Raw genomic sequence first — 23,536 nt, forward strand, 5'->3', positions numbered from 1 at the left:
ATAGCTTTGCTTGAAATTCGCTTGGAAACCGAGACACCATCCAAGTGCGCCTCGAATATGAAAATAAACGAAAATGCCAATATTTACTCATTGAAAAGTGCAACCATCCTCCCCGGAGTGTAGTATTTTAATTAGAAAAGATGAGAAATCGTTTTTAGTAACCGGTGGGTGAGAAGGTAAGGCACGGAGGGAGGGACTCATGCTAATCCGTTTGTTTGTAAATAGTAGGCTCTGGCGCCTCTCGCAGTGTACCATTTCGTAGCGGCAGTGGTTACCACTCATCTCAGCAGCCCGTATGGAGCGTCTAAGAAAAGGCATACCACCCAAGGCAGCTGAAGCGGTGCGCTCGCGTCACGTCACTCGTTGCCAGCCCGCGGAGAGTTTGTGGTCGACCGTAAATTTGCGTGGCTCGTTAGTGGATTCGGAGAACGTTCAAGGACATTCCGATTGCATTTTAGTGGGTGATTCATCACCATTCACTGCCGGACCAGAAGTGGAAAGTAAGAAATCTCGCCAGTGGTGCGCGCTTGGAATCTCTAGGAAGAAAGTGGTGCAACAACGACGACGACGACAACGGTGGTGCTGGTCGGTACTCGTCATCCCCCCGGGGCATAAGTGAAAGTTTGCATTTTGTGTGCCGAAATACCGATATTGCAGATTGTCAGTTTCACCCACTTGTGGCCGGAGGTGTTGTGTTTATCGTGTGCATTAGAGACCGGGTTTGCACGGGTGGTTTTGTAACAGGTGCCGGAGCGAACCGGTTCAACGATTGTACACCGACATCCGGCCATTTGCGGGGTATAACAAGAGCTCGATAAGGTAAGGCCAAGTTCTGTTATCCCGAAAATGATTCGGAGCTTCACGTGATGTGTTGCTGCGGGCGATAGGAACCGCGGGGCGGGAGACCCATGGTTTGTGGCTGGCTCGGCATTCCCAAAGTGGCTGCAGGAAGGGTGCATCGCCAGTGGGGAAAAGCTAAAAATACAAAACTGAAAGGGAACCAATTTCACGTCGTACGCATATGCTGGCGGATGCGTTTGGAATAAGCGGCGCAGAGAAGAAGGAAGCTAGAAAACCAGATTGAACATTACGCGTTGAGCGATTGCACCAAGAGCGGTGGACACTTTGCCGGAGAGATTTCAACGATGAATCAGCCTCCTACTTTTCAGTGCAACTATTCACGACAACTCTCAGCTCGAATGTCGCTGTGGGTGGGTGCTGCTGCTATCTGTAAAGACGCCGTACTTCCGGCCACCCGTCCACGGTCACAACGTAAGGAGATAGTCCGAGACATTGTAGACGCCGGAGTAAGTGAAATTCCTTCATTTAGCCTTTCGGTTAACCCCACGGTCTATGCCATCGTCACGCATGCTACATCGCGAACAGAAACCGAGACCAGAGTCAATTTGAAGGGTTTTGGGGGTATTTGTACGCTTTGGCGCCATGCTATCCCCTCGATCACATTAATGTCCCCCCCCTCCCCCTCAGCATGGTGCGGTTGCGTGATGGTGACCACGCATATGGAGAGGGAGGTAGCGTTGAATGGCTAGAACACCAAACTCGGTCGCTTGTAGCGCCATCCGAAGGTCGCCACTGTTCAAGGGCGCGGCAAACTAGATCCAAGAGCCAATGGTGTCTAGTGACAGTCGATTTGTGGGTTTATTTGAATCTATGGACATGGATTTCATTTAAATGGGCGCCTTCTTACATACTTTTTAACGTCCGTCTTTCAAGATGAAAGATTACTGGGTCAGTTTTTTTTTAAAGCTCATTCACCCTAGACGTATTATTTCGGAAAGTCCAATCGATAAAACACCAGTTGTACTCAAGTAGCAAACAGTTTTCACCGAGCAGTGGCTTCACCGAGGATTTAATTCCGATAATATACGCTGCCTTGAGCTACTCCACTCCTCGTGTGAAGCTCTGAATTCTGTGTGCCGGTACTTTTTGCTGACAACGGCACTTTTGCATTCGAGGATTTCATTCTTGTTCACTAACACAGCAAGCAGCAGTAGGAATTACGACGACATGGCACTCCCCCCACCTTACCCGACGCCAAACAATATGTTGCGTGCGTACTCGGTGCTTGCATGGACGCCGCCAGTCCTCCCACTCTGTTGTCGGTGGTCGTGGAGCCTTGGCCAATCAGCAGTAGCAGCAGAAGAAGAACCAGTGGCGGCAGAACGGCAGCCAGCAGCGAGAATGACGTCAGGCTTTTAACGGTCTGCCCCCAAACTATGTCCCCTTTCCCATCGTGCTACTCAGCTCGATAGAATGCTTCTGGTTATGCGTTTGATTGTGAGCGATCGGCGGCTCGGTTGATTCAATGGCCAACGCCCCACTCAACACGAAATCCCCTCAAGCTGGATGTGGGGATGCTCATAAAATAAATAAATAAACAAAATGGCAAAGTGAGCCAAACAGGCTAGATCCAGGCTGCTGCGACGGATAAACTCACGTTCAACGCAACGCATGCAAATGTGTTGCATTAATCTGCCGCTTGGCCACGTCGCCGGTGCATTGGAAGCAATTTATTCCGTGAATCCCCCCGTCGCAGCCGATCGGTACCGACAAATTCATATCTCTCCGTACCGAGCAGAACGGAAAGTTTAAAAACCGACGAGCAGAAGGTTGCATAATACCGTTCGCTACGCTCTTATCGTTTATCGCATAATTGTCGGGTCCGAGTACCTACCTAGGGAAGGGAGTCTTCATGGTAGAGGGCACAATATTACTAATCCACATTTTCGCAATTACCATCATCAACAGGGGCTTATCGGTGAAAGATTTTGGGCCATTGTTCGTCTGATAGGACTCCCCCGCGCACAACACAACGATTACCAAAGCGACGGTTCCGTTCCGATCTTCAAGTGCTTCCCAGTGTGACCTCTTCTTCACTGTCGTCTTCCAGCGGCCATGATGAACCCGAACCAGCAACCAGGGCAGGGTCAGTATGCACCCTATGCACCCAGCTACGGCTACCAACCGGCGGACGCACAGCAGGCCATGGGCTATCCACCGGCACCGCCCGGTACCTACCCGGCCCCGTATCCACAGCCCGGAGCGGTAAGTAATCGGTCGGAGTGACACATAATTGTGCTGCATAATTTAATCGTCTGGCATGCTCGCTGCTTTCCTGATAACACATGCATTGGAATGGCTTTTACAGTGACAAACCGAAGAGTGCACGCTAATTATTGATGACACATCGCTATCATCCGGTTAAGGGACGCGCATGATCGCACGATCGAACTACTTCGCGGTGCACGAAATTTCCGTTGAATGGATGGATCCGTTGGACGCTCAAGAACGCGGATTCACAATGAGCTGGCATTGTTTGTTTGTTTCGTTAAAACTTGTTGACTCTCCGAATTCTCTCCAAGCCAAACATTCTGTCGGACGCACTTCATCCATCATTTAGCCGGTACACTCGTCATCGGCCACATTTCCTGTACCGCGGCCGTTATCGTTGTATTGTGCAGCCCCATTGATGCCTTATGACGAAACCATGCTCCGTCACCACCACCACCACCACCACGCGCTCTCCATTTCAGGCTCCAAATGTTGGCAATACCATTGAGTGATTACGTCCAATCGGAGGGGGCGGGACGGGCTCCGCTAGCGGATAGCCACGAAAGATAAACCATATACAGCCTGCTTGTAGTTGTCACGAACCCCGGCTGCGACCACGGTTGGGCTTTCAGTTGCATTTGTCACCACGGTTCGTTCGGTCGAGGCTATCGGTGACGGTGGCCCAAGAGCTCTATCTATCCCCGGTACATAGTGTTTTTTTTTTCATTCATTATAATTATCGTTCCCGTACCGTAGTTCCCGAAAGCGCCAGGCATGGAGCAGCAAAAGAACGAGGTTGTTAGCATAGGCAAGGCACGAACGTGGTGTCGTGTTTAGTGTTTGTTGAATTTCTAATGCAGTACCAACCATCTGGCGATCACGCGCGTCAGTGGCAGACGTGAATTTGTGTTGCTTCGCATTTCATTCTAATATCGAACGGAGTGTGTAGCGGATTGATCTCTAACTACGCTACGGTCCTACGTTTTTCGTCACTGGTGAACTCGCTTGTGCTGCTGTCAATCACGCACCACTCGATTATCCTTATCAGTGGGCGTTCAGGTCAAGATCATGCTGATTGATTTCCTCAACCAGATAACAACTCACTCATTCCGTTATCTACGCGACATCCATTCACTTCATTCTGTTTTCTTTTTTTCATTAACCAATGGATCTTATTTACTGGTGTTTCAATTGCTAACAGTATATCTGTTTTTAAAACATTCTCATTTCTATTAGGTACAAGTTTTTTTTATTACTGTTTCATTCTATTTTCATTTATCATTTACTTTTCTTTCGTTTTGCAAATCGATGTACGCACACGATCGTCGTCTATCTTCTTCCACTTTTCGTCTGCACCTTTCTGTAGCCTCAACCTGGTTATTGGGTAATTTATGTTTCAATTTTAAGTAGCATAAGTGTTCGCGTTCACCATGATATCGAATCATCATCAGTACTTACCCCGCTTCTGATCTACTGTCATCCCTCTAGCAAGGATCTCCTTATCCACCGGCAGCACCCGGGTACGCTCCAGCGCCACAGATGTACGCACCGAATCAACCGTACGGTGCCGGAGGTTACGCACCGGTCGTCGTTCAACCGGGCGTTCCTGGTCAACCGCCACCGCAAATGATGGGTGGTCAACCGATGGCAGGTAGGGCATCGGGGCGAAATCCCCCTATCAATTGGTCCGATTGCGCATGATACTTGACAATTTCGTGAGTAAGTTTCCTGTCCGGCAAGAAAGAGGTCTTTTCAAAGCGGAAGAGCTGTCACACGTTGTTAAGCAGCCGCCATACGGTTGTGTTTACCTTCATGACACGTAGCACCAAAGGGCAGCTGCTGTTGTAAGAATTTTCAGAAATATGTACAAACAACCTCCCATGAATAGTTGACCTTTGAATGTTTGTGGCCAGCACCAGAGCACGTGGTTGCATCGAAGACGTTAACGCCTTGACACGCTATTAGTACCCCGTTCAAACCATCGACCATTAGCGATAGATAAGCGGGGGTAGCAAGGGTCGACAGAAGGCAATCGCTCAGCTGCCATTGCTCTGTTGGTGGTGTGGAGTGCATTAACCCTATTTGAAGGTTGATTTATGAGTGCACAGACATGGACGGTCACATCTTCAACCGATCGTAGGGTGATCGCTGTTTATGCGAACGTCGTTCGTATGCTAAAAGGGAACACAGGGTGCCCTAGTATTCCTATGATAATGTGGGTATCACCTGGCACACTGGCAGACCTTATTTGAATTGCGATACCAGGCGGGCGAGGTAAGTTTGGCGCGAACTAGCTCATCTTATCAGCTCACCCCTCCGAATGGTGGGTTGTAAAGTGAGGTTCTCGCATGTTTCAAATGCGTACCGGGGTCCGGGTGGTGCGTCTATAATGTCTCATAAGGTCCTCCTCGCGAGATTCCAAACTAATGACCTTCTTCCTGCGCTGTTGGACTTCGATGGCTAAGCACACATAAACAAGACAGAAGACGATCGTGTTCGAAAGAGACCGGGATTGCATCTCTCTGCATCTCTCCGTTGCGTTTGCGCTGATAGTGCCCCTACCAGTGGCTGGTGGATGTCGTAGCGCGACACAAGAAGATTGTAGCTCGGCCCAAGCGCAGACAGGAACGGGATGATAAGGTTAAATTAAATCCAATTGTACTCTGTGCACCATTCATCCATCAGCCAACCTTCTACACGGCTCTTGCTGCCTGTGCTCACGTCGCACGGCTTCGGGTATCGGTCAACAGTGAACTGGGTGGATTTCAGTCCGTTCCTGGTGAAGAGATCATACACTCGTGACAGTTCGATCGCGACGGGTTGTGTCCGCGTTGTCCATCCAGCGTCTCAGTATTCAGTGTTTTGTGTGATGGTAGTGCCTCGGCCATTGCCCGTGATGGGCCCTCCGGAACGGCTTGGATCGTTGCACAACATCGCGGCCAGTCTGGCGGATGTACGCATTCTACCGGACGAGGAGATCGATCGTGCATCGCCAAGGCAACAACGACGCAAAGCACAATTCGTTCTGCGGTACCTGGAGGAAAAAGTGTTCGAGCTTGGCCGGCAGCTGCACGTTAGCCAGGGTCGTGCTTCGATTCGCCGTATGCTACGGTTTCTTCCCGGTGTCCGGAAGTCCGCCAAAGCCAAAGGCTACGAGCATCTGGTGACGGATGAGGAGCGCAGGTTGGTGCGGTACGGGAGCGGGCAATCTTTTATCTTATCGCAGCCGTTTTATCCGCGAGGGCTTGCTGATAGTTGTCACGCTGATCTGTTGGTGGGAACAGTGGGAAGATCGTGCGATATATTTTCACGATCACTCGCGCAGGTTGTGAAGTGTGAGGTGCAGGCATGTATCGTACATTTGGTAAGCAGAAGAGGTACCGATGGGATTGGCCAACGAATCACTTCACTTATGTCCGTTGGTAATCGATCGAAATAGTTCTAAATACGATCTATAAGAAGCGCAAGAATCCGTTCTGGACGCTAGAGCGCCAAGAGCGACGTAAGTCTTTCCTGGGACTGATAAGAATAGTTTAATGTGGTTCCCAACTACTTTTGAGAGATTAATAGGTCGACCTACTTCCATTAAAAGCAGTCAGTCATCGTGGTCCGTTTGACCTTCTTGTCGCTGGGCTCATCGAGTAGAGCCTGGAAGTTTTGTTGCATTATATAGGGCGATGATGATGATAAGCGATGAAGAATGCTATCTGTGACGAGTGTTAATACCCTTTCCTTGACCATTTACAGGTGGCTGGATGCCTATTCCGCAAGGGATACCGAACTGTCCGCCCGGATTGGAATACCTTACTGCCATTGATCAGCTGCTGGTGCACCAGAAGGTGGAGTTGCTCGAAGCGTTCACTGGTTTCGAGACGGCCAACAAGTACACCGTTAAGAACACGCTCGGCCAGAAGGTGTACTGGGCGGCGGAGGATACGGGCTGCTGCAACCGGATGTGCTGCGGTGCGGCCCGTGCCTTTGACATGAAGGTTCTCGATACGTACCAGAATGAGGTACTGCACTTTAATCGACCGTTACGCTGCAGCTCCTGCTGGTTCCCGTGCTGTCTGCAAACGATGGAAGTGACGGCACCGCCCGGCAACGTGATCGGATACGTGGAGCAGGACTGGTCCATTCTAACGCCCCAGTTCAGCATTAAGGATCAGAACGGTGAAACCGTGCTGAAGATCTCCGGACCATTCTGTACTTTCAGCATCTGTGGTGATGTCGAGTTTGAGGTAAGTCATCAGACTGCGGCGCGGAGTGATCTAAAGCTGTTCACTAACTCCTTCTCTTTCGCACGCTCGTTTTTTTTCTAGGTTCTCTCTACGAATGGTACACAGGTGGGCAAGATTAGTAAGCAGTGGTCTGGACTGGGCCGCGAGTTGTTTACCGATGCAGATCATTTTGGTATCAACTTCCCGATGGATCTGGACGTCAGGGTAAAGGCGACGCTTCTCGGTGCTCTGTTTCTAATTGTAAGTTTGTTTACTAGAAGCATAGCGCACATGGTTCTAACGATTGATCTTTTTTCCTTGCTAGGACTACATGTTCTTCGAGAAGAGCGGCAACAAGGAACAGGATCGTCCGGGAATGTTCTAAAAACGTTCTCTTACTTTGATTCGTTTTGTTTTTTTTTTGTTTTCCATTTTAACAACAACAATACTAGCCTTAAAAGGGGGGGGGGCACGTTAGCCTTACGATCGTTTTCTTCCACGTCTACTCCCAGTTACTTGTGTTACCGTTTCCCAAAGAACATTCGCCTGCCAGTGTCGGGAGAGTTCAATCGACCATAGTCTAAGGATGAGAAGAACTAGGATCCAATCGTAAGCACACATCGTACAGCAGAAACTATGGGCGCACAGGCGACGGAACAAGCACAAAAACCAAAGGATTTGAATGAACAGTCAGTGCCAGATCGATCGATGATTCTATGTTTGTCTGTTGTCTATAAAATCGAAAGCGCAACGAGAATGTAGAATTGAGAGGCGTTCAGAATGTTGAATCTTAAAACCGATACTACTACTATTTATCCTACTGCTTGGTGTTAGTTTTTGGTGCCCTCAGGTACTTGGCAGAGCAAGTACAGTACTTCATAAACGTCCAATATAATGCTTCGCGCAATGGGTTTTTTTTGTAGGAAATAAGATGGAATGGATAGAGATACGGCTGCTGCTCGCTGTATGAATTCAACAATTGAAGTTAAGATTTCTAAATGTTTATACGCATTATATTGTCGTTTCGGACAGTTTGTGTCGCTTAACATAATACATAAACTTATATATATACAGTATATGAGCATAGATGGGTACATCTACGCAATCGTTGCCTCATACTTTTTACCTCCTTGTACAACGATTTACTTATAAATGAAAAAAAGAAAAACCGAACCGTTGCTCTAAGCGATGTTCACATTTTGCAACGAGTTCCGCTCTAGCGGTATGCACCACCACTCCACTGTTGCCTCTTTTAATCGCTTTAAGCAGGGAAACGTAGTGAAACTAACGGAACAGCGATAGTACAAGGAAGTGCCGTAAGAACTTTACAATGGAATACCGCGAACCAATCGATGCACGAAAACCCAGTGTCCACGTGAACCCGATGTGATTAAGCGGCGGCGCTTTGCCTTTGTCCTGTGTGTCTGTGCGAATGTGTCGGAGACGCAAATGAGCAGATGGTTCCCGTGGCACGTTAGTAATAAAACCAGTTAACGGAAGTACACCAAAAACCCTCGCCTATGTTGTTAATTCATTTCCATCCGCATTCATTCCGCAAATTGTCGCTCTGTCACCGCGCAGCGGTACGTGGCCATAATCGAACTCGTGGCACCTCTAGCTGCGCCGTGTGTGACCCCAGCCGTAGAAAGAAGAGATGCTGGCGCTGGCGTTGGTGGATTTCGGTTGTCGTTTCTGCGCTTCTTCTGGTTTTGCCATTGTTGTACTTGCGGACCGCGGACATTAGCATAATGGTAATGGGAAGTTGATATTTTATCTCCTCTTTTTGTTTTGAACTTTTTGTCATTTAGACGTGCCAATAGCTGCATGTATTTGTGCCATGTGCCTGCGTCTTTTCATGCATTCCTGGACTTTTTTTGTTTCGCTTCTTTTTTTCTGTGAATATGCTAATCAATCTCAATTGATCACCGATACAAGGAGTGTTGCTCGATCCATTCGGGAATGTAAAGAGTGATTCCTTCAAACACGGCAATAGGTGTTGACTTTAGTTTGGAGCAATATATTTCATAAAAAAAAACCACGCGACGTGTCCTCATTTCCGAACGTGTGCTCAATCAATTGCAACCTCCAAATGCTACACCAGCGCGTCCAGCGCTCGGTGAAAAGGCAACGCCAACGTGCAACCAACGCAGCATGGCTCCATCGGCCTTTCACGATCACTTTAGACCCGGGCAGGATAAAAGGGGATCGTCTCCGTTCCTTAAATCGAGTTTTAATATCTGAACCGAACCGACCGAAGAAAGAAGAAGAACGCTAGGGAAAAGATATTATGCTGACTTGTTTGCCGGTGGTTGTTCGCCGGTTTTCATGCATAACGATCCAGCGATCGTACCAGCGTGGCCAACATAAAAGTACGACGCACACCCACATTCCCCCCGGGCACATTCGTGACCGCACACCCCACACACGGCAGTCAGTGTGCCAGCCGAGACCAGAGGAGACCATTGGCGAACGGCCGAAAAATAAAATATAACGAATTCACCTCTTTTTTTTGGGGGGGTTTTGGTTCGCGCTCCCCGGACCGACGGACACTTTGAATGCATATACCGAAATACTGGTTTTCGTGGCCATACACAGCGTGGCCGGGGTGTGTGTTCATGGTTCTCTCGTCGCATTTGTTGGCCGAGCTCGATTCGCACACCACAAAAAAGAACCTTTTCGTCCGTCGATCGCTTATCGTCATCGTCGTCGTCGTCGTCGACGTCGTCGTCCCATCCACTTTGGGTGGTGAGGACCGGTGGGAAGTAGAACATATAAAACTCAAATGAAAAGAGATAGAGAGAGGGAAGGAGAGAACGAACGAACGAACGAACAACCAACCAACCAAACACACACACACGGAACGGAATGAAATGAAAAAGCGTTTTTAAACGAGCATACAAAATTGCAACCGGTGTTTCGCACGTACCACGGACGGACGAACCGGATCGTTCGCGAGCATCGTCATCTTGAAGTGCAAGGCGGCAGCGAGATTCAAGGGGTCAACATTGCTGTAGCTGGACATCCCGTTTCATCCCTGAGATATGTGTCCCTTTGGATTGCTAACTTGTTTGCAATAATGTCTATTCTCATCAGTTTACTTCCAAAGGTTGAATTAAATCTGAATATTTGCTAGATGAGCTAAATGAACTAAAGAGCAGGATATCGCACACTAGATCCTCATGGATTTGTTCCATGTTTGAGAGAATCCCATGCTTTAGAACTCTGCTCAAGGCTTGCTAGATCATTTGTCACTCTGTCAAGTGCGGCACATCTTGAACCATACTAACCGAAGAGTGCGTTCCACTATCAATCACCAATCGAGTGATGAACACGATTAATACAAAATGAGCTCATACAACCCCTCAATCCAGCAAATGTTCCAACCCGATATTCAATTGGGGCCGGCACGCTGGATGAACGGTTAGTTCCCGCCAAACCTGGCACGTTGTTAAGCGCTTCTCCCCCCTCCGGCGAGGGGCAACGCCTAATGATCGTACGCACTGAATGCAAACGATATGCGCACGGTTGTGGATTCGGTAGGTTTTTGGCTGCGGGGCCCTGGGATGGCCATACTGTGTGCGTTGTGTGGGGTTCCCGCTCCCCTTTATGCCCTCCCCTAGACACCACACCACCTTCGCCACCAGCACCACGCTAGTTAATGGTTTGGCGCTTTCGGGATTTGGATCGTTTCGTCGTTCGTTGTCGCTTTTTTTTTGCTGTTCTGTTCTTCTATTTTTGGAGTTGCGTTTGGGGGGGGGACCAGCGGACCAAGCGAAGCTAGAATGATGCCGTCGCCGGAGACGCCGAATTCCGGATTGCTGCCCAAACACACATACAGACCGATCGTTCCGATTGGTTCTAACTTATACCAGCCCAACTGTTGCCGGAGCATGCCGGTGGTGTTGCTGGATTAATTCAACCACAGCGAAGATTGCCGATCGCGTGCAAGGGCGCGGCAGGTATCATCAGGGTGCGAATGGAGTGATTACAACCGGTGCTTCTTCTGCTCCAGTATCAACAGCAGAAGCACGCCGTCTCACAGCACGACCACGGCAGAATGCGCGGAATCGAATGTTTAGAACAATCCACCCCGGGATCATCTTTCGATGCCGCCCTGAATGCAAACCAAAAAACCATGATTGATGCTTATCTCGTGGTTCTGGTGTGTCCACATTGGGGTGCTGGCAAGCTGGCTTGCTTGCTCGCGTGGTGGTGGTGATGCAGCGAACAAACCATCCTTTCAGTGTATTTCATGTTGTATTTTTTTTTCTTTCTTTCTCTCTTTTGCCAAACTCGTTTTCATCGGCATAAGCAGCAGGGGAGACACCACCCCCCCCGAATCCACCCTCCCAGCAGGCGTGACACAGGGGGGGGGGGGGGGGGGGGATGGTGGCGGCGGCTGGGAGCATCAGCAGAGAATGCCCCAGACTGACGCGCCAGTCCGGCGGCTTTCGGTCGTTTAGTTGTTTCGGCGTCGCTGTAACGGCTGTACCGGGTCCGTGCGTGCTGCCTGTTTTACGTTGTTGTGTTCCGCTAGGCCGTGCGTGCGTGCTTTTGACCTGTGTCTCTTTGTCCTGCTTCCCTTCTCTGCGGGTGTCCAGGATTAATTTCGTAGTTCCGATAGCGGATCCGAAGTGGCCTTTGGTGAAGTGTGTCAATAGTAGTAGCGGCAGCTTCGCATTAGTTGGGCATCCATTTTCATTTAATTTTGCTGACGCCGCCGCTGAAGAGAGAAGCACCGAGTGACGACGCTGGTGACACAAGGCAGAGCAAAACAAGAAGCATTTTCCAGCCACTGACGCGTGGTACAGCATTAACGAGAAGCAAAACGATCCTCGAAAGTGGTAAGTGGTATTTAGTAACAGGGTTTCAAGTGTGATAAGCCGGTTTGAATTTTCCCATTTGTTCCACTAATTCGAATGCGAATCGAATGAGAAACTGCTCAGTTTGTTTGAATTCCAAACGAGGAACGCGACCACAAACCTTCAAACTCTTCCCGCATATTGCCAAAAATCAACACCCACCTCTCCCCCTCCGAGTTCACTGTCGGTGTCAAGGAGTATTAATGGACAACGGAATGAAAATGTAAAACAGCATGAGTTAGGGATGCGGGGTGCTGCCGCCAAACCGGCAAGAGGTCAGCGGGGTTTGCGATGTGGACGAGGGTGCGCATCGGTTCGCGCCCGTTCTCGCGGGCCTCTCGCCTATCTCGCGGGCAATTAAAGCGTGCTTTGGCCTTGAAGCGCGCGCGCACCGGGTTCGAAAAAATATGCTTCACATTCGGGCCATCAGCACCAGCACCAGCACTAGCAGCAGCAGAATCATCATCATCATCCCGGTTGTGGCGTGCAGTGTGTGGCACTGGGAGCAGATGCTGTGCTGCTTCGGGTTCGGGTGCTGTGTTTTAATTACTTAAAATTCCTTTCTTTCTTTCGCGCGCGGGTCCCATGGGCAGCCGATGGGTGTGGCGTGGTCGGTGTGTTCTATGGCCGCTGCACCTCTCACCAGCTGTACCATATGGTTTTATGACCTACGCCTTGCTCGAAAGATGCCATGCAGAAACGGCGTAGGAAAGATGCTTTAATTTATAAGAGCGGAATGTCTATTGAACGTTTCCTGCGTTGCGTTTCGTTTCGTGGTGAATTTCGAACAAAATCACTTGTGTTAAAGCCAGTGGGTGTGACTCCTTGGCGGGCTCCTGTCACTCCTTCCTAGGCATGACGTCAGCTGACCTAGAATACGGTCCCCAGTCCATCGTTACCCATCGGCAGCATTAGGCGATGGAACGACGAGCAACATAACATTGTTGACAGTCTAGCCAATGCTGCGTTGACCGCGATAGCCCCATAATGATGGTCCTGTGAAATCCTGTGTTCTTCTTCCAGCAATCCAGCAACACCACGTGATAACACTGTGAGGCCGCGGTCAGTTCGATCGATACATCCCCCCGTTGTCGACGACCGTTGATAAGGTGTGGTTTTTTTTGCGGATGACGAAAGAATGTCTTTATTGGTTTCTACGAATTCTTAGTAGAGGTGCTGGGGGGGGGGGGGGGGGGGGGGGCTTTGCGCTAATCTGCACCACAGTTACGTTTGGGTGGTCGCGTGGCCATTAGCCCACGAACGATGGCCTAGACGAAGCATTCCGTTATCTTATCTTATCCTCTTTCGCTCTTGGGCTCTGGCAAATTACGTACGTTTTGTGCAATGGCTTATCGCACTTTGGCAGAAGTGGCCAGGTGAAGAGCGTGACGGGATGGTTCGGATTTCAAATTTGTTTGTAAACATGGTTGTTACCGGGAAGGTCGTTAGCAAATCCGCTAATCTCTCCAGACCAGATTCACTTTCGTTCTCATCGTTTCGATTGCGCCACGCGCCCAGTAACCACGTTATCAACAGATTAAAAAATCCTGTTCGGTGTTTCTATATTTTCTAATAAAAAAAAAAGCGCTCTTCATCCTAACATCTCTCCAGCCGGTCTGATCATCAGCTCGTGCACCTGCACCCGGGGCGGTGTACCGAGTACGTACAGCACCGCATCGGCTATATCTTCCGGTTCGAGTATTGGCGTGCCATCCGTTTTCATCGAGTCCGGAACGGCTTCGGTGCTCACCAACCCTGGGCTGATGCTCTGGAAAAACGATAGAACGGTACAATCTGTATATTCTGTTCTTCTAAACACACATCCAGTGGAGCTCAAGGTCACACCGTACCGTCACTTTAATGTTGGTTTTGGCATTCCGCAGCTCGTGGCGCATCGTTTCGGTGAGTGCCGTCACACCGTACTTGGTGGCCGGATAAATGTTGAAGGTCATGTTCGCTGGTACCGTGTGCCCCAGTACACTATTGATGTGCACAATGTGTCCACCGGTGACGGAGCGTCGTTTCATCGATTGAAACGCTTCCCGGCTGCACAGTACCGTACCGAGCAGGTTCGTATCGATCACCGCACGCAATTCCGCTGTGTTGTTGGGGGTCAGTAGATCGACCGAGCCCCGAGCGATGCCGGCATTGTTGATCAGTACGTCCACTCCACCGAAGCGTTGCTCCACTAGCTGGAAGGCGGCCAGAATGTCCTCCTCTCGTGTTACGTCACAGCGTACGGCATGGAGCCGGGCGCTTGTCGACTCATCGCCAGCAGCCAGCAGCTCTTCCTTCAGTCGCTCTATGCGTTCCGGTCGTCGTGCATAACCGACCGCGATCATACCGGCTCGCGCTAGGGCTTTTAGCGTGGCGGCACCAATGCCCGCACTGGCTCCGGTAACGATGGCCACCTTACCTACCCAACGATCCATTGTGCACAAAGAATGACGACGACGACGACGACAGTTGCGGACGGTTCGACACGCGCTCATCGACTGGAATGTTGAATTTGGAATCCAACCATGGGTACCTTCCGACAGGTTATTCTTTTTTGTGGCTTTTTTGTGGTTTATCTTATCACAATGCGCATAATCGTTGGTTTAAAATATATTTTTTATCCCCTTGGAAGGTGATAAGAAATAGCTTGGATTTGGTGCGTGCGATTGCAGAAGACATAATGTTGCGGTTTGACTGATAAACAACTGCCACCTACTCATCAGACCAGCACTGCTGGTATCAATGTCGATTATTTTTGGGAAAGTTCGTCGTCTGTACAACATAAAACCGTCGAATATCGTGTATTGTCTCTTCAAGTTTCGGAACACTTACTCCATATTTCACATTCCACAGTTTTCTTTTACGTATTCCATGTATTTCAAAGCACTAGCAACCATTGAAGGTCTCGGTGTTACATCATTTCACCAACGGGTTTGATCGTAAGCTCGTGAACCTGCACCCGTGGCGGTGTACCGACGACATACAGAATGGCGTTGGCGATATCCTCCGGTTCCAGGATGGGCATATCCTTGATGGTTTCGCTGTTCGGGATGATCTCCGTCCTTACCAATCCGGGGCTAATGCTCTGTAAATGTCGAATAGGGGAGAGAAGGAGTGAGGCAAGTTGTAGAATAACAGGAATTAAGAAGTAAAACCGCTTATCACTTCGCAATCGCAGCGGCCAGTGAGACTGAAAATAGCGCTGTGTCATTGAGACACATCTCACTGGCGCACATCATCACTATCGACACTGTCGTCACCTGATCGATAAGATTGCACTCACTTACCGTCACTTTGATTTTCGTGCCCGCCAGTCGCAACTCGTGCCGCATCGTCTCGGTGAGCGCCGTCACGCCGTACTTGGTGGCCGGATAGACGTTAAGCGTGCCCATCGGTAGCACCTTGTGGCCAAGGATGCTGTTAATGTGCACGATGTGTCCATCGACCGAGCGTCGCTTCATCGACTGGACCGCCTCACGGCTGCACAGCACCAACCCCACCAGATTGGTGTCGATCACATCGCGCAATGCCTGCGTATTGTTGCGATCGAGCAGTCCGACCGCACTCCGTGCAACACCCGCATTGTTAACCAGCACGTCCACGCCACCGTAGTGCTGCTCGATGTGCACGAACGCGGCCAGAATGTCCTTCTCCTTGGTCACATCACAGCGCACACTGTGCAGCCGGCCGGCAGCCTCCACCGGCAGCTGGCTCTTCAGTTCGTCGATCCGGTCGACACGGCGTGCTAGGCCGATCGTGATCATGCCGGCGTTGGCGAACGCTTTCACCGTTTCCGCACCGATGCCCGAGCTGGCCCCCGTTACAACGGCCACCTTTCCTACCCAACGATCCATCTTTGCTGCCTCTGGGATGCCGTCCTTACCGTCGTGCCGGTTTTAATCAACTGGCCGCGTGAGCCATTCCGATTCGATAGCCGAAACCGCCGCGTGGTCCTCGGTGTGAACCTTGGGCCACTATCTAATCTCTTATCTGTTATCGTCGTTATGCTGTTGTTGCGTATTCGAGTGCCACAGTATTGATTCCATTTCGTTCTTATAGTTTCTCCATCGAACAACGGTCACGGTCAGTGAGGCTATCATAATCGAACATTTTCGGTAGCTTATCGAGCGTGCGGACATGCTCAGCGTGAGCTGCTCGCTAGATGGGTTAAGGATGAGAAATTTGCTGACACGCGATGATCACGCAATGATAGGGGGAAGCGTTAGAGTGGCCTACTTGCGATGTCTACATCTACTCTGATCGGGTGCAAGAAATGCCAATTTTTGTCGATTTTTTGTGAAGAAACCATTAAACTTAATTTCTTCAAGTGAATGTCGTATTAAAGTACAACTTGTCAAGAATATTAGGTTCTATTTTGGGAAAGATTTATTAAAAACTTCAACCATGGCAACAAATTTATGAAGACTATGATGGTGACGGATTGATCAATAAACAAACCGGGTTCGTCGCTTATATCTTAAGGGGCAAGTCTTTTGATTCGCACTAAAAACGGTGCGCATCGTAGCTGCGTGATGGGTAATCAGAAAAATACAATCCAATATTTTTTAGACAAATTATAAGTTTGTCCAGATAGTCTCGTCGAGTTTTTGCGCAATTTCCAATTTTTAGATTTTTGGCAACTGTTTGATGTTGAAAAAGTGACACTTTTTGCGATTATACCCAAATAGAACAAATAAACATCAACCTCTTTTATGAAAAAGAATCAGCATTCACGGAAAAATGTAAAAACTATATGGAACACAAAAAAATTAAATAGCTTAGACCCCAATGAAGTTACTGTTGAGTTCACACTCGACACAGTATAAAGAGCGTGGCACTGAATGCTAATGTCTGCAAAAGGGCGGCGAATGATCAATAAATAAGCTCATCACGATCTCAAACGCACTTCAAATGGCCACCTCATGAGCAACAGCGTCACATCATCACGTCATCGGTTGCATCCAGTGCAGTTGCATGGCCGCAAAACCTTTAAATACACGATGCAGTTGCATCTAGTGGAACATTCCGAACTCCGAGCGTCCAGCGCACGTATATTGTTTTATCGCAGTGCGACCCTAGGCCCTATAGTGAGTGACATCGATGGATCGCTGGAAAGGAAAGGTGGCCATCGTAACGGGCGCTAGTTCGGGGATTGGTGCGGCCGTCGCTAAAGCACTGGCCAGTGCCGGTATGGTGACCGTGGGGCTGGCAAGACGCGTCGAGCGTGTTGAGGCACTGCGCAAGGAGCTTCCACCGGAAGCAGCCGGTCGGCTTCATTCGCTACCGTGCGATGTGACGCGCGAAGAATCGATCCTGTCGGCGTTTGCCACGGTGCAGCAGCTGTTCGATGGTGTCGATGTACTGATCAACAATGCCGGCATATCGCGCCGTTCGATCACACTGGTGTCGCCGGGCAATACGCAGGATCTGCGTGCCGTACTGGATACGAATGTGCTCGGGCTAGTGCTGTGTACCCGGGAGGCATTCAGTTCGATGCGTGCCCGTGGTGTCGATGGCCACATCATCAACGTGAACAGCATCCTCGGGCACAAGTATGTTCCCTTTCTGAATCTCAACATTTACGGTGCCTCGAAGTATGCCGTGACGGCCATTACGGAAACGCTGCGGAATGATTTCCGGAACGCGGACACCCGTGTGAAGGTGACGGTAGGTGTTTTTTTTTGGGAAGTGATTGGGTGGCGGACCATCGGAAGGGTGACATTGACGCTTCGTTTGCTTTCTTTCTAATCCAGAGCATCAGTCCGGGTATTGTGCGTACGGAGATGGTACCGGAGGGGGATGAGTTTGCAGAGACGCCCATGCTGGAGGCGGAAGATGTAGCGAATGCCATCGTGTATGCCCTCGGTACACCGCCCCATGTGCAGGTGCATGAGCTGATCATCAAACCAGTGGGTGAACTCGCCTAATGTCGGCGAAATAGTACCCAGAGTGTTTAATAAAATGGTTCGAACAGCAAAATCGAACCACAAATCGGAGCTGTTGTGCTTTACTGGATTTGTAGTATCCAAAGAAATGCTTATAAGCACCCCCTGATAATGTCTCGACCAATGTGCCATCTCATCGGTATCGGTAATGTAAGCAGGAGCGGCACACGTGCGTCAGGAATTTGCTGCGTCAGTGAACAGTAGCGGAGTGCAATAATCATTGGTAATCTGATGGGTGATAATGAGCCTTTGCTGTACCAGCTTTTAGACGCACAATATTGTTTTTTTACACAAATCGTCTGAGTAATAAATTGCGAAAATATTAGCATAATGGGTAATATATTTTCGGGAAATTAAGATAGCAGACGCGAGCAGGTTTGTACTGCTATTTATTTGAGCTATTTTTTTTCAAATTCGGATTTTCTGATACCCAGAAAACAGGTAAAGAAATAACACTTTTAGTTAAAACAGGCAGGAATAGTGTTTTCCGTTCAATTTTTAATACATGAAAAGTACAAATAATCTATTGAAATTTGTAAAAACTGTTTCATTTAGTTCTATTAAGTAAATATCACAAACTGTAAACTACAGACGGTACAATAAATTCAATTTGGGAGATTTTTTGAAAATCGCATCGAGCAGGAAACATTATTTGCATCCAAATTACTGCACAATTATGTTGGTTGCCAATGCTCTGACATGATTTAGTGCATTTTTTGTTGAAATTTCGGCTCACTGATAACATCTTCTCCTTTTGGTTTCTCTTGCAGAAAAAACGAATTAACACCACCTCGGGAGGAAAGCGATAATATGGCAGAAAACGGAGAGAAAGTACCGCCGCAGAATGAGAGCCATGCGGCTAATGCACCAATCTATCCGTCACTGGGTGGAGGAGACGCCGAGAAGCCACTGATTCCTCAGCAGCAGCAACAACAACAACAGCAACCAGCTTATCCAATGGTGCCATCGGTGAGTATCGAATCATCGCCTATCGAATCGAACCAATCGAACTGTCCACGCAACGAATTACATGTGATCGCGATCATTTGCTCCATCTCTAGAATGCTGGAGTTCCTGGTCCTCCAGCACCACCGGGGTACATGCCGCTTGCACAGGGCCCAGTCATCATGACACAGCCCGGCATCCCGATGCAGCCTATTCTCGGTCAGCAGCAAAACAGTAAGTATGGGACCAGGGGCATCATCACGTCTTTGTCGATCAGCAGGTTCAATACTACCACACCTGAGCGGTGAGCTAGCGAGCGAGCGAAAGAACGAATGAAAAGTGCAATCCATCAAACGATATGATTCCGTCGACTCCACACACCCTGTAACGCTGCGGCTGTCGAAGAGGTGCCGCGAAGGGCGATTGATAAGGTTCCCGCAGCTCCCTCCTCATCCACCGTTCAAGCTCAGTTTAGACTGAAAAGCCCCAGCAATAGATAAGATGTACGTGCGAGTGGAGAATCGGACCGGAGCCGCTACTCAGTGGGGCTGTTCAGATAATTATTGGCAGATCTGGGGCTGTGTACGCCCCTTACTATCGTCTGGACTTTGCTGTGCGATTGTGGTGCAGCTCCAATTTAGTCCAATGCAACGTCTCGAACAGGATGGGCCGCGGAAAATCGAAATGTAAAACATCGCGACCGCAGGATTATTTCGTCAGCTGTGCTTCCATCGATTGCCTGTTTGTGCCCGATGATGATCCCACCGGGAACCACCGGGAATCCGGGAGTGATAGGGCACGAGTGCCACGTGATTACGATGCCCGACGAATCGTGGTCGTGGTGTGGCAGGTGATGGAAAAGAAGCTGCTCAACTGTGGGCGGTTGCTGCGAGGTGCGAGGCGAGTGTTTGGCAAGCGATCGGCCACCAAAGCTGGCTCAACGGAAGCGGAAAGGATGGTCCACCGTGAGGAGCACCGTCAAAAGTTCAAACAGCTGATAACGGAGGAGGAGCGAAGGTTGTCTGGGCCAGGGGCATTAGCCAGCACGACGGATTCGAGGTGGCGCTGTTTCGATGTTGTTCTAATCCGCTTCCTGCTTCGTTCGTTCGCGTTCTTCCGCAGGTGGCTGGATGCCTGTGCCGCAGGGAATTCCCAACTGTCCGCCTGGCTTGGAATACCTGACATCCATTGATCAGCTGCTGGTGCACCAGAAGGTGGAGCTGCTCGAAGCGTTCACTGGGTTCGAGACGGCCAACAAGTACACCGTCATGAATACGCTCGGCCAGAAGGTGTACTGGGCGCTGGAGGATACGGGCTGCTGCAACCGGATGTGCTGCGGTACGGCTCGTGCGTTCGACATTAAGATCCTGGACAACTTTCAGAACGAGGTGCTGCACTTTAGCCGCGGTCTGCGCTGCAAGTCCTGCTGTTTCCCGTGCTGCTTGCAGAAGCTGGAGGTGTCCGCACCGCCCGGTAACGTGATCGGAACGGTCGAGCAGCAGTGGACACTGTTCTGCCCGGGATTCAACATCAAGGACCGGGATGGCAAGACCGTGCTCGTCATCAAGGGCCCCTGCTGTCAGTGTACGCTGTGTGGTGACGTGAAGTTCAGGGTAAGAAGATCACGGGTGTCAAGGGGTAGGATTACGCACTGACCGGTGGACGTTTTATCATTTCAGATTCTGGCCACCGATGGTACGGAAGTCGGCAAGGTAACGAAGCAGTGGACCGGGCTGGCTCAGGAGTACTTCACGGATGCCGACAATTTTGGCATCGCCTTCCCGATGAATCTGGACGTCAGGGTGAAGGCCACCCTACTCGGTGCTTTGTTTTTAATTGTGAGTATCTTCGCCGGTTGCGCATCAGACGTGGCTCATACTTATACGGTGCTCCACCTTTTCCCATTCCAGGATTATATGTTCTTCGAGTCGACTGGAAAGAGCAAGCGCTAGTGCGATGGCAATTGATGAGCATTTTTCTGCTTACCCGTTAGAAGTGCCAAGCGATCTACTATCACCATGATAACCACATCACACCTCGTGTCACGATACAAGTCTTCTATCTTTTTTATTTGTTTTTCGTAAATATTATACGCACATTGTATGTAAGCTTTAGACGGGAGAGCATGAGAGGGAGAGCAGACACAGACTACACTTAACGAACCGTCCGAGAAGTCGACCGTCAAATGACGAGCCGAACTCATGGCTATTGCATTTATGACTCAGGAACAACGTTTGGTAAAACCGTCGTTTATATTTGAAATAATCCTCAGGGTCAGGGTAGGTCATCGCAGGGCCCGGCAACTTTCATTGCCATGTAAGCAGGCGGAACTATGGTAGAGCATTGCTCTAGCATCGCAGTTATCACCGTTAAGTGCCAAGTAGAACTCGTGCACGACCATGCCACCCCCCAAAATGATATTTTAGCACCGAAAACGAAATGCTAGCTCCCCGCACTGTGTCTCTCGAAGTTGAGTGTATTGTGTAAATTCGATGATGCTTGTCTATTTGTTCCTGTTTCTGGTGAACGCCATAATCAAAATTTGTGCTACATTTGATGTACCCTATACTCGAACTGCTTAATAAAACATTATACTACACCGCGTGGTTTTTGGTGCTTTTAATTTGCAAACAAATTCTTAACGTAGCGCTCTGCCGAAAAGCACATGGCCCAATCTGCTACATAAAGTGAGTTGCATCTATCCCTGACTTATAGTGGGAATTTTGGACGCAGGGGTTATCATAGACACTTCCTGGACAAACGCAGCAACGGATAGAGAAGGCTACTTGTGATAATGTGCTGCCTAAAATTCATAAACACATAAGGCTGACGAAAGGAAATGGAAAGCCCCGGCGATAACGTCGTTCTTGACCGTGTGTTTCCGTTAGTGGTGCTATTTGGCAATGATTCGGTTTCGGCAGTCAGTATGATTGTTGGCACTGGACGGTTTGGAAGTTATTTGAATAGTGGACAAAAGTTTTGTGAGACTTTAATTTGCTAACGCTAAATTTGCTGATCTTACTTTGCTGCTAAACAATAAAATGGATCCAATTAATGATAAAATCGCACCCGAGGCTTCGCATCAATTGCAGAACGTGTCATTGGCTGCACCAATCGTAACTCAACCCAATGCAGCAGTGACCACTCAACAGCAAAACGGTAAAGTGGTAGGTCTGCGATGAGTGCGTTGGACGATATCTCGATGTCTGCTCCATATTACACAGGTGTAGTGATGTGTATGGCGGTGTGCACACCAAATTGCCCTCCTGGTTTGGAGTATCTGACTGGCATTGACAAGCTGCGGGTGAGCCAGTCTGTTGATTTCCTGAAGGTGTTCACCCCCTTCGAGTTCGTCAATGAATACACGATCAAGAGTGCGGTCGGCGATCATGTGTTTTCGGCAAAGGAGGATACAAGTTGCTGCAATCGGTTTTGCTGCTCTACCCTTCGTAGCTTCGATATGGAGCTCGTTGACAAGTCCATGAAACGGGTCCTCCACCTTAGCCGTCCCTTGCGATGCCAGTCGTGCTGTTTTCCATGTTGTCTGCAGGAGTTAGAGGTAACTGGTTCCAACGGTGTTATCGGATATGTGGAGCAGAATTGGTCGTTCTGGATTCCTAAGTTCAGCATCAAGAATCAGAACGGTGAGACGGTGCTGAAGATTGTCGGGCCTTGCCTTACGTTCGCCACATGCTGCAGTGAGGCTGTGTTTAAGGTCAGTCACAGAGGTAGAGAAACGTTGGAAAGGCTCGGTACTGCTACGATTTTTTCTCTCTGTTGCTAGATTTTTGCTACCGACGGTACACAGATCGGGCAGATCAACAAGCAGTGGTCGGGAGTGGGCAAAGAAGTGTTTACCGATTCGGATAATTTCGAAATCAGCTTCCCGATAGACCTGGACGCTCGGATGAAAGCCACTTTACTCGGGGCATTGTTATTAATTGTGAGTATTTTCAGATTGAAGGTTTAAACCATAACCTACATATCTTCATTATCTTTTTTTTTTAGGAATACATGTACTTCGAGAACGTTCCAACAAACCTGATAGGGCTGCTATGTTTATCGATTCAACCTCGTCCTGCTTAGTCACATGGGATCAATGACTCGAAACTATCATCAGTGCCAATTCACGATTCGAAATAGAACTTTACTGCATTATGGACACGATGCAATTGATTTTAATACCTTCGCCGATCAGTAGAAATGATTACGCTGATATGATACTCGAAAGTAAGTTTATGAAAATTGTGAAGTGTACCATTTGATGTACCGTTTATTGGAAATGCTTAATAAAACATTATACTAAACCGCAGGGATTTGGTTTTGCTACTTATAGTTTTTTTCTCTTTTTGCTCACTTAATTGAAGCATAAAACATAAATATGAACTTTAACAAAGGGCAACGCCACTAATTGGTTTAATTACAGTTTGGTCAATAAATGATATTAATTCAAAAACGTCCCAACAACAATAATTTGCAGCTTTGAAAATAGAAAACT

At 48.9% G+C, this 23,536-nt stretch overlaps 6 protein-coding genes across 16 annotated transcripts; 4 read left to right on the top strand and 2 right to left on the bottom strand.

Moving 5' to 3' along the window:
- Positions 1-373: 373 nt before the first annotated feature.
- Positions 374-8,365, top strand: LOC126578332 (phospholipid scramblase 1-like). 10 transcript variants are annotated; one of them, XM_050240770.1, is made up of 7 exons: positions 374-819; positions 2,770-3,066; positions 4,439-4,456; positions 4,561-4,723; positions 6,820-7,310; positions 7,392-7,550; positions 7,615-8,365. In XM_050240770.1, exons 2-7 carry the CDS (start codon positions 2,917-2,919, stop codon positions 7,672-7,674), a joined length of 1,041 nt encoding a protein of 346 aa, XP_050096727.1. In that variant the 5' UTR covers positions 374-819; positions 2,770-2,916; the 3' UTR covers positions 7,675-8,365. The 10 variants fall into 10 exon arrangements, with proteins under 10 accessions (XP_050096727.1, XP_050096728.1, XP_050096730.1 ...); XM_050240771.1 differs by having other exon boundaries at positions 2,912-3,066; XM_050240772.1 differs by lacking the exon at positions 374-819 and adding an exon at positions 1,292-1,307 and having other exon boundaries at positions 2,912-3,066.
- Positions 8,366-11,768: 3,403 nt separating this feature from the next.
- On the top strand, positions 11,769-21,641 carry LOC126578334 (phospholipid scramblase 1-like). 2 transcript variants are annotated; one of them, XM_050240781.1, is made up of 6 exons: positions 11,769-12,133; positions 18,864-19,062; positions 19,155-19,272; positions 20,161-20,651; positions 20,718-20,876; positions 20,949-21,641. In XM_050240781.1, exons 2-6 carry the CDS (start codon positions 18,904-18,906, stop codon positions 20,988-20,990), a joined length of 969 nt encoding a protein of 322 aa, XP_050096738.1. In that variant the 5' UTR covers positions 11,769-12,133; positions 18,864-18,903; the 3' UTR covers positions 20,991-21,641. The 2 variants fall into 2 exon arrangements, with proteins under 2 accessions (XP_050096738.1, XP_050096739.1); XM_050240782.1 differs by lacking the exons at positions 11,769-12,133; positions 18,864-19,062; positions 19,155-19,272 and adding an exon at positions 19,661-20,055.
- On the bottom strand, positions 13,743-14,583 carry LOC126578337 (farnesol dehydrogenase-like). Its single transcript, XM_050240785.1, has 2 exons — positions 14,002-14,583; positions 13,743-13,919 (listed from the first exon to the last, which is right to left on the bottom strand). Exons 1-2 carry the CDS (start codon positions 14,581-14,583, stop codon positions 13,743-13,745), a joined length of 759 nt encoding a protein of 252 aa, XP_050096742.1.
- LOC126578336 (farnesol dehydrogenase-like) lies at positions 15,003-16,046 on the bottom strand. Its single transcript, XM_050240784.1, has 2 exons — positions 15,436-16,046; positions 15,003-15,233 (listed from the first exon to the last, which is right to left on the bottom strand). The coding sequence occupies exons 1-2, from the start codon at positions 16,000-16,002 to the stop codon at positions 15,060-15,062; spliced, it is 741 nt and encodes a 246-aa protein (XP_050096741.1). The 5' UTR covers positions 16,003-16,046; the 3' UTR covers positions 15,003-15,059.
- Positions 17,184-18,605, top strand: LOC126578335 (farnesol dehydrogenase-like). The gene is made up of 2 exons (XM_050240783.1): positions 17,184-17,815; positions 17,902-18,605. Exons 1-2 carry the CDS (start codon positions 17,249-17,251, stop codon positions 18,073-18,075), a joined length of 741 nt encoding a protein of 246 aa, XP_050096740.1. The 5' UTR covers positions 17,184-17,248; the 3' UTR covers positions 18,076-18,605.
- A 629-nt stretch (positions 21,642-22,270) lies between the features above and the next one.
- LOC126576813 (phospholipid scramblase 2-like) lies at positions 22,271-23,124 on the top strand. The gene is made up of 3 exons (XM_050238116.1): positions 22,271-22,753; positions 22,823-22,981; positions 23,047-23,124. Exons 1-3 carry the CDS (start codon positions 22,271-22,273, stop codon positions 23,122-23,124), a joined length of 720 nt encoding a protein of 239 aa, XP_050094073.1.
- The last annotated feature ends 412 nt before the right edge of the window (positions 23,125-23,536 follow it).

The sequence above is a fragment of the Anopheles aquasalis genome, chromosome 3 (genome assembly GCF_943734665.1).
Source record: "Anopheles aquasalis chromosome 3, idAnoAquaMG_Q_19, whole genome shotgun sequence".
NCBI classification, from domain to species: Eukaryota; Metazoa; Arthropoda; class Insecta; order Diptera; family Culicidae; genus Anopheles; species Anopheles aquasalis.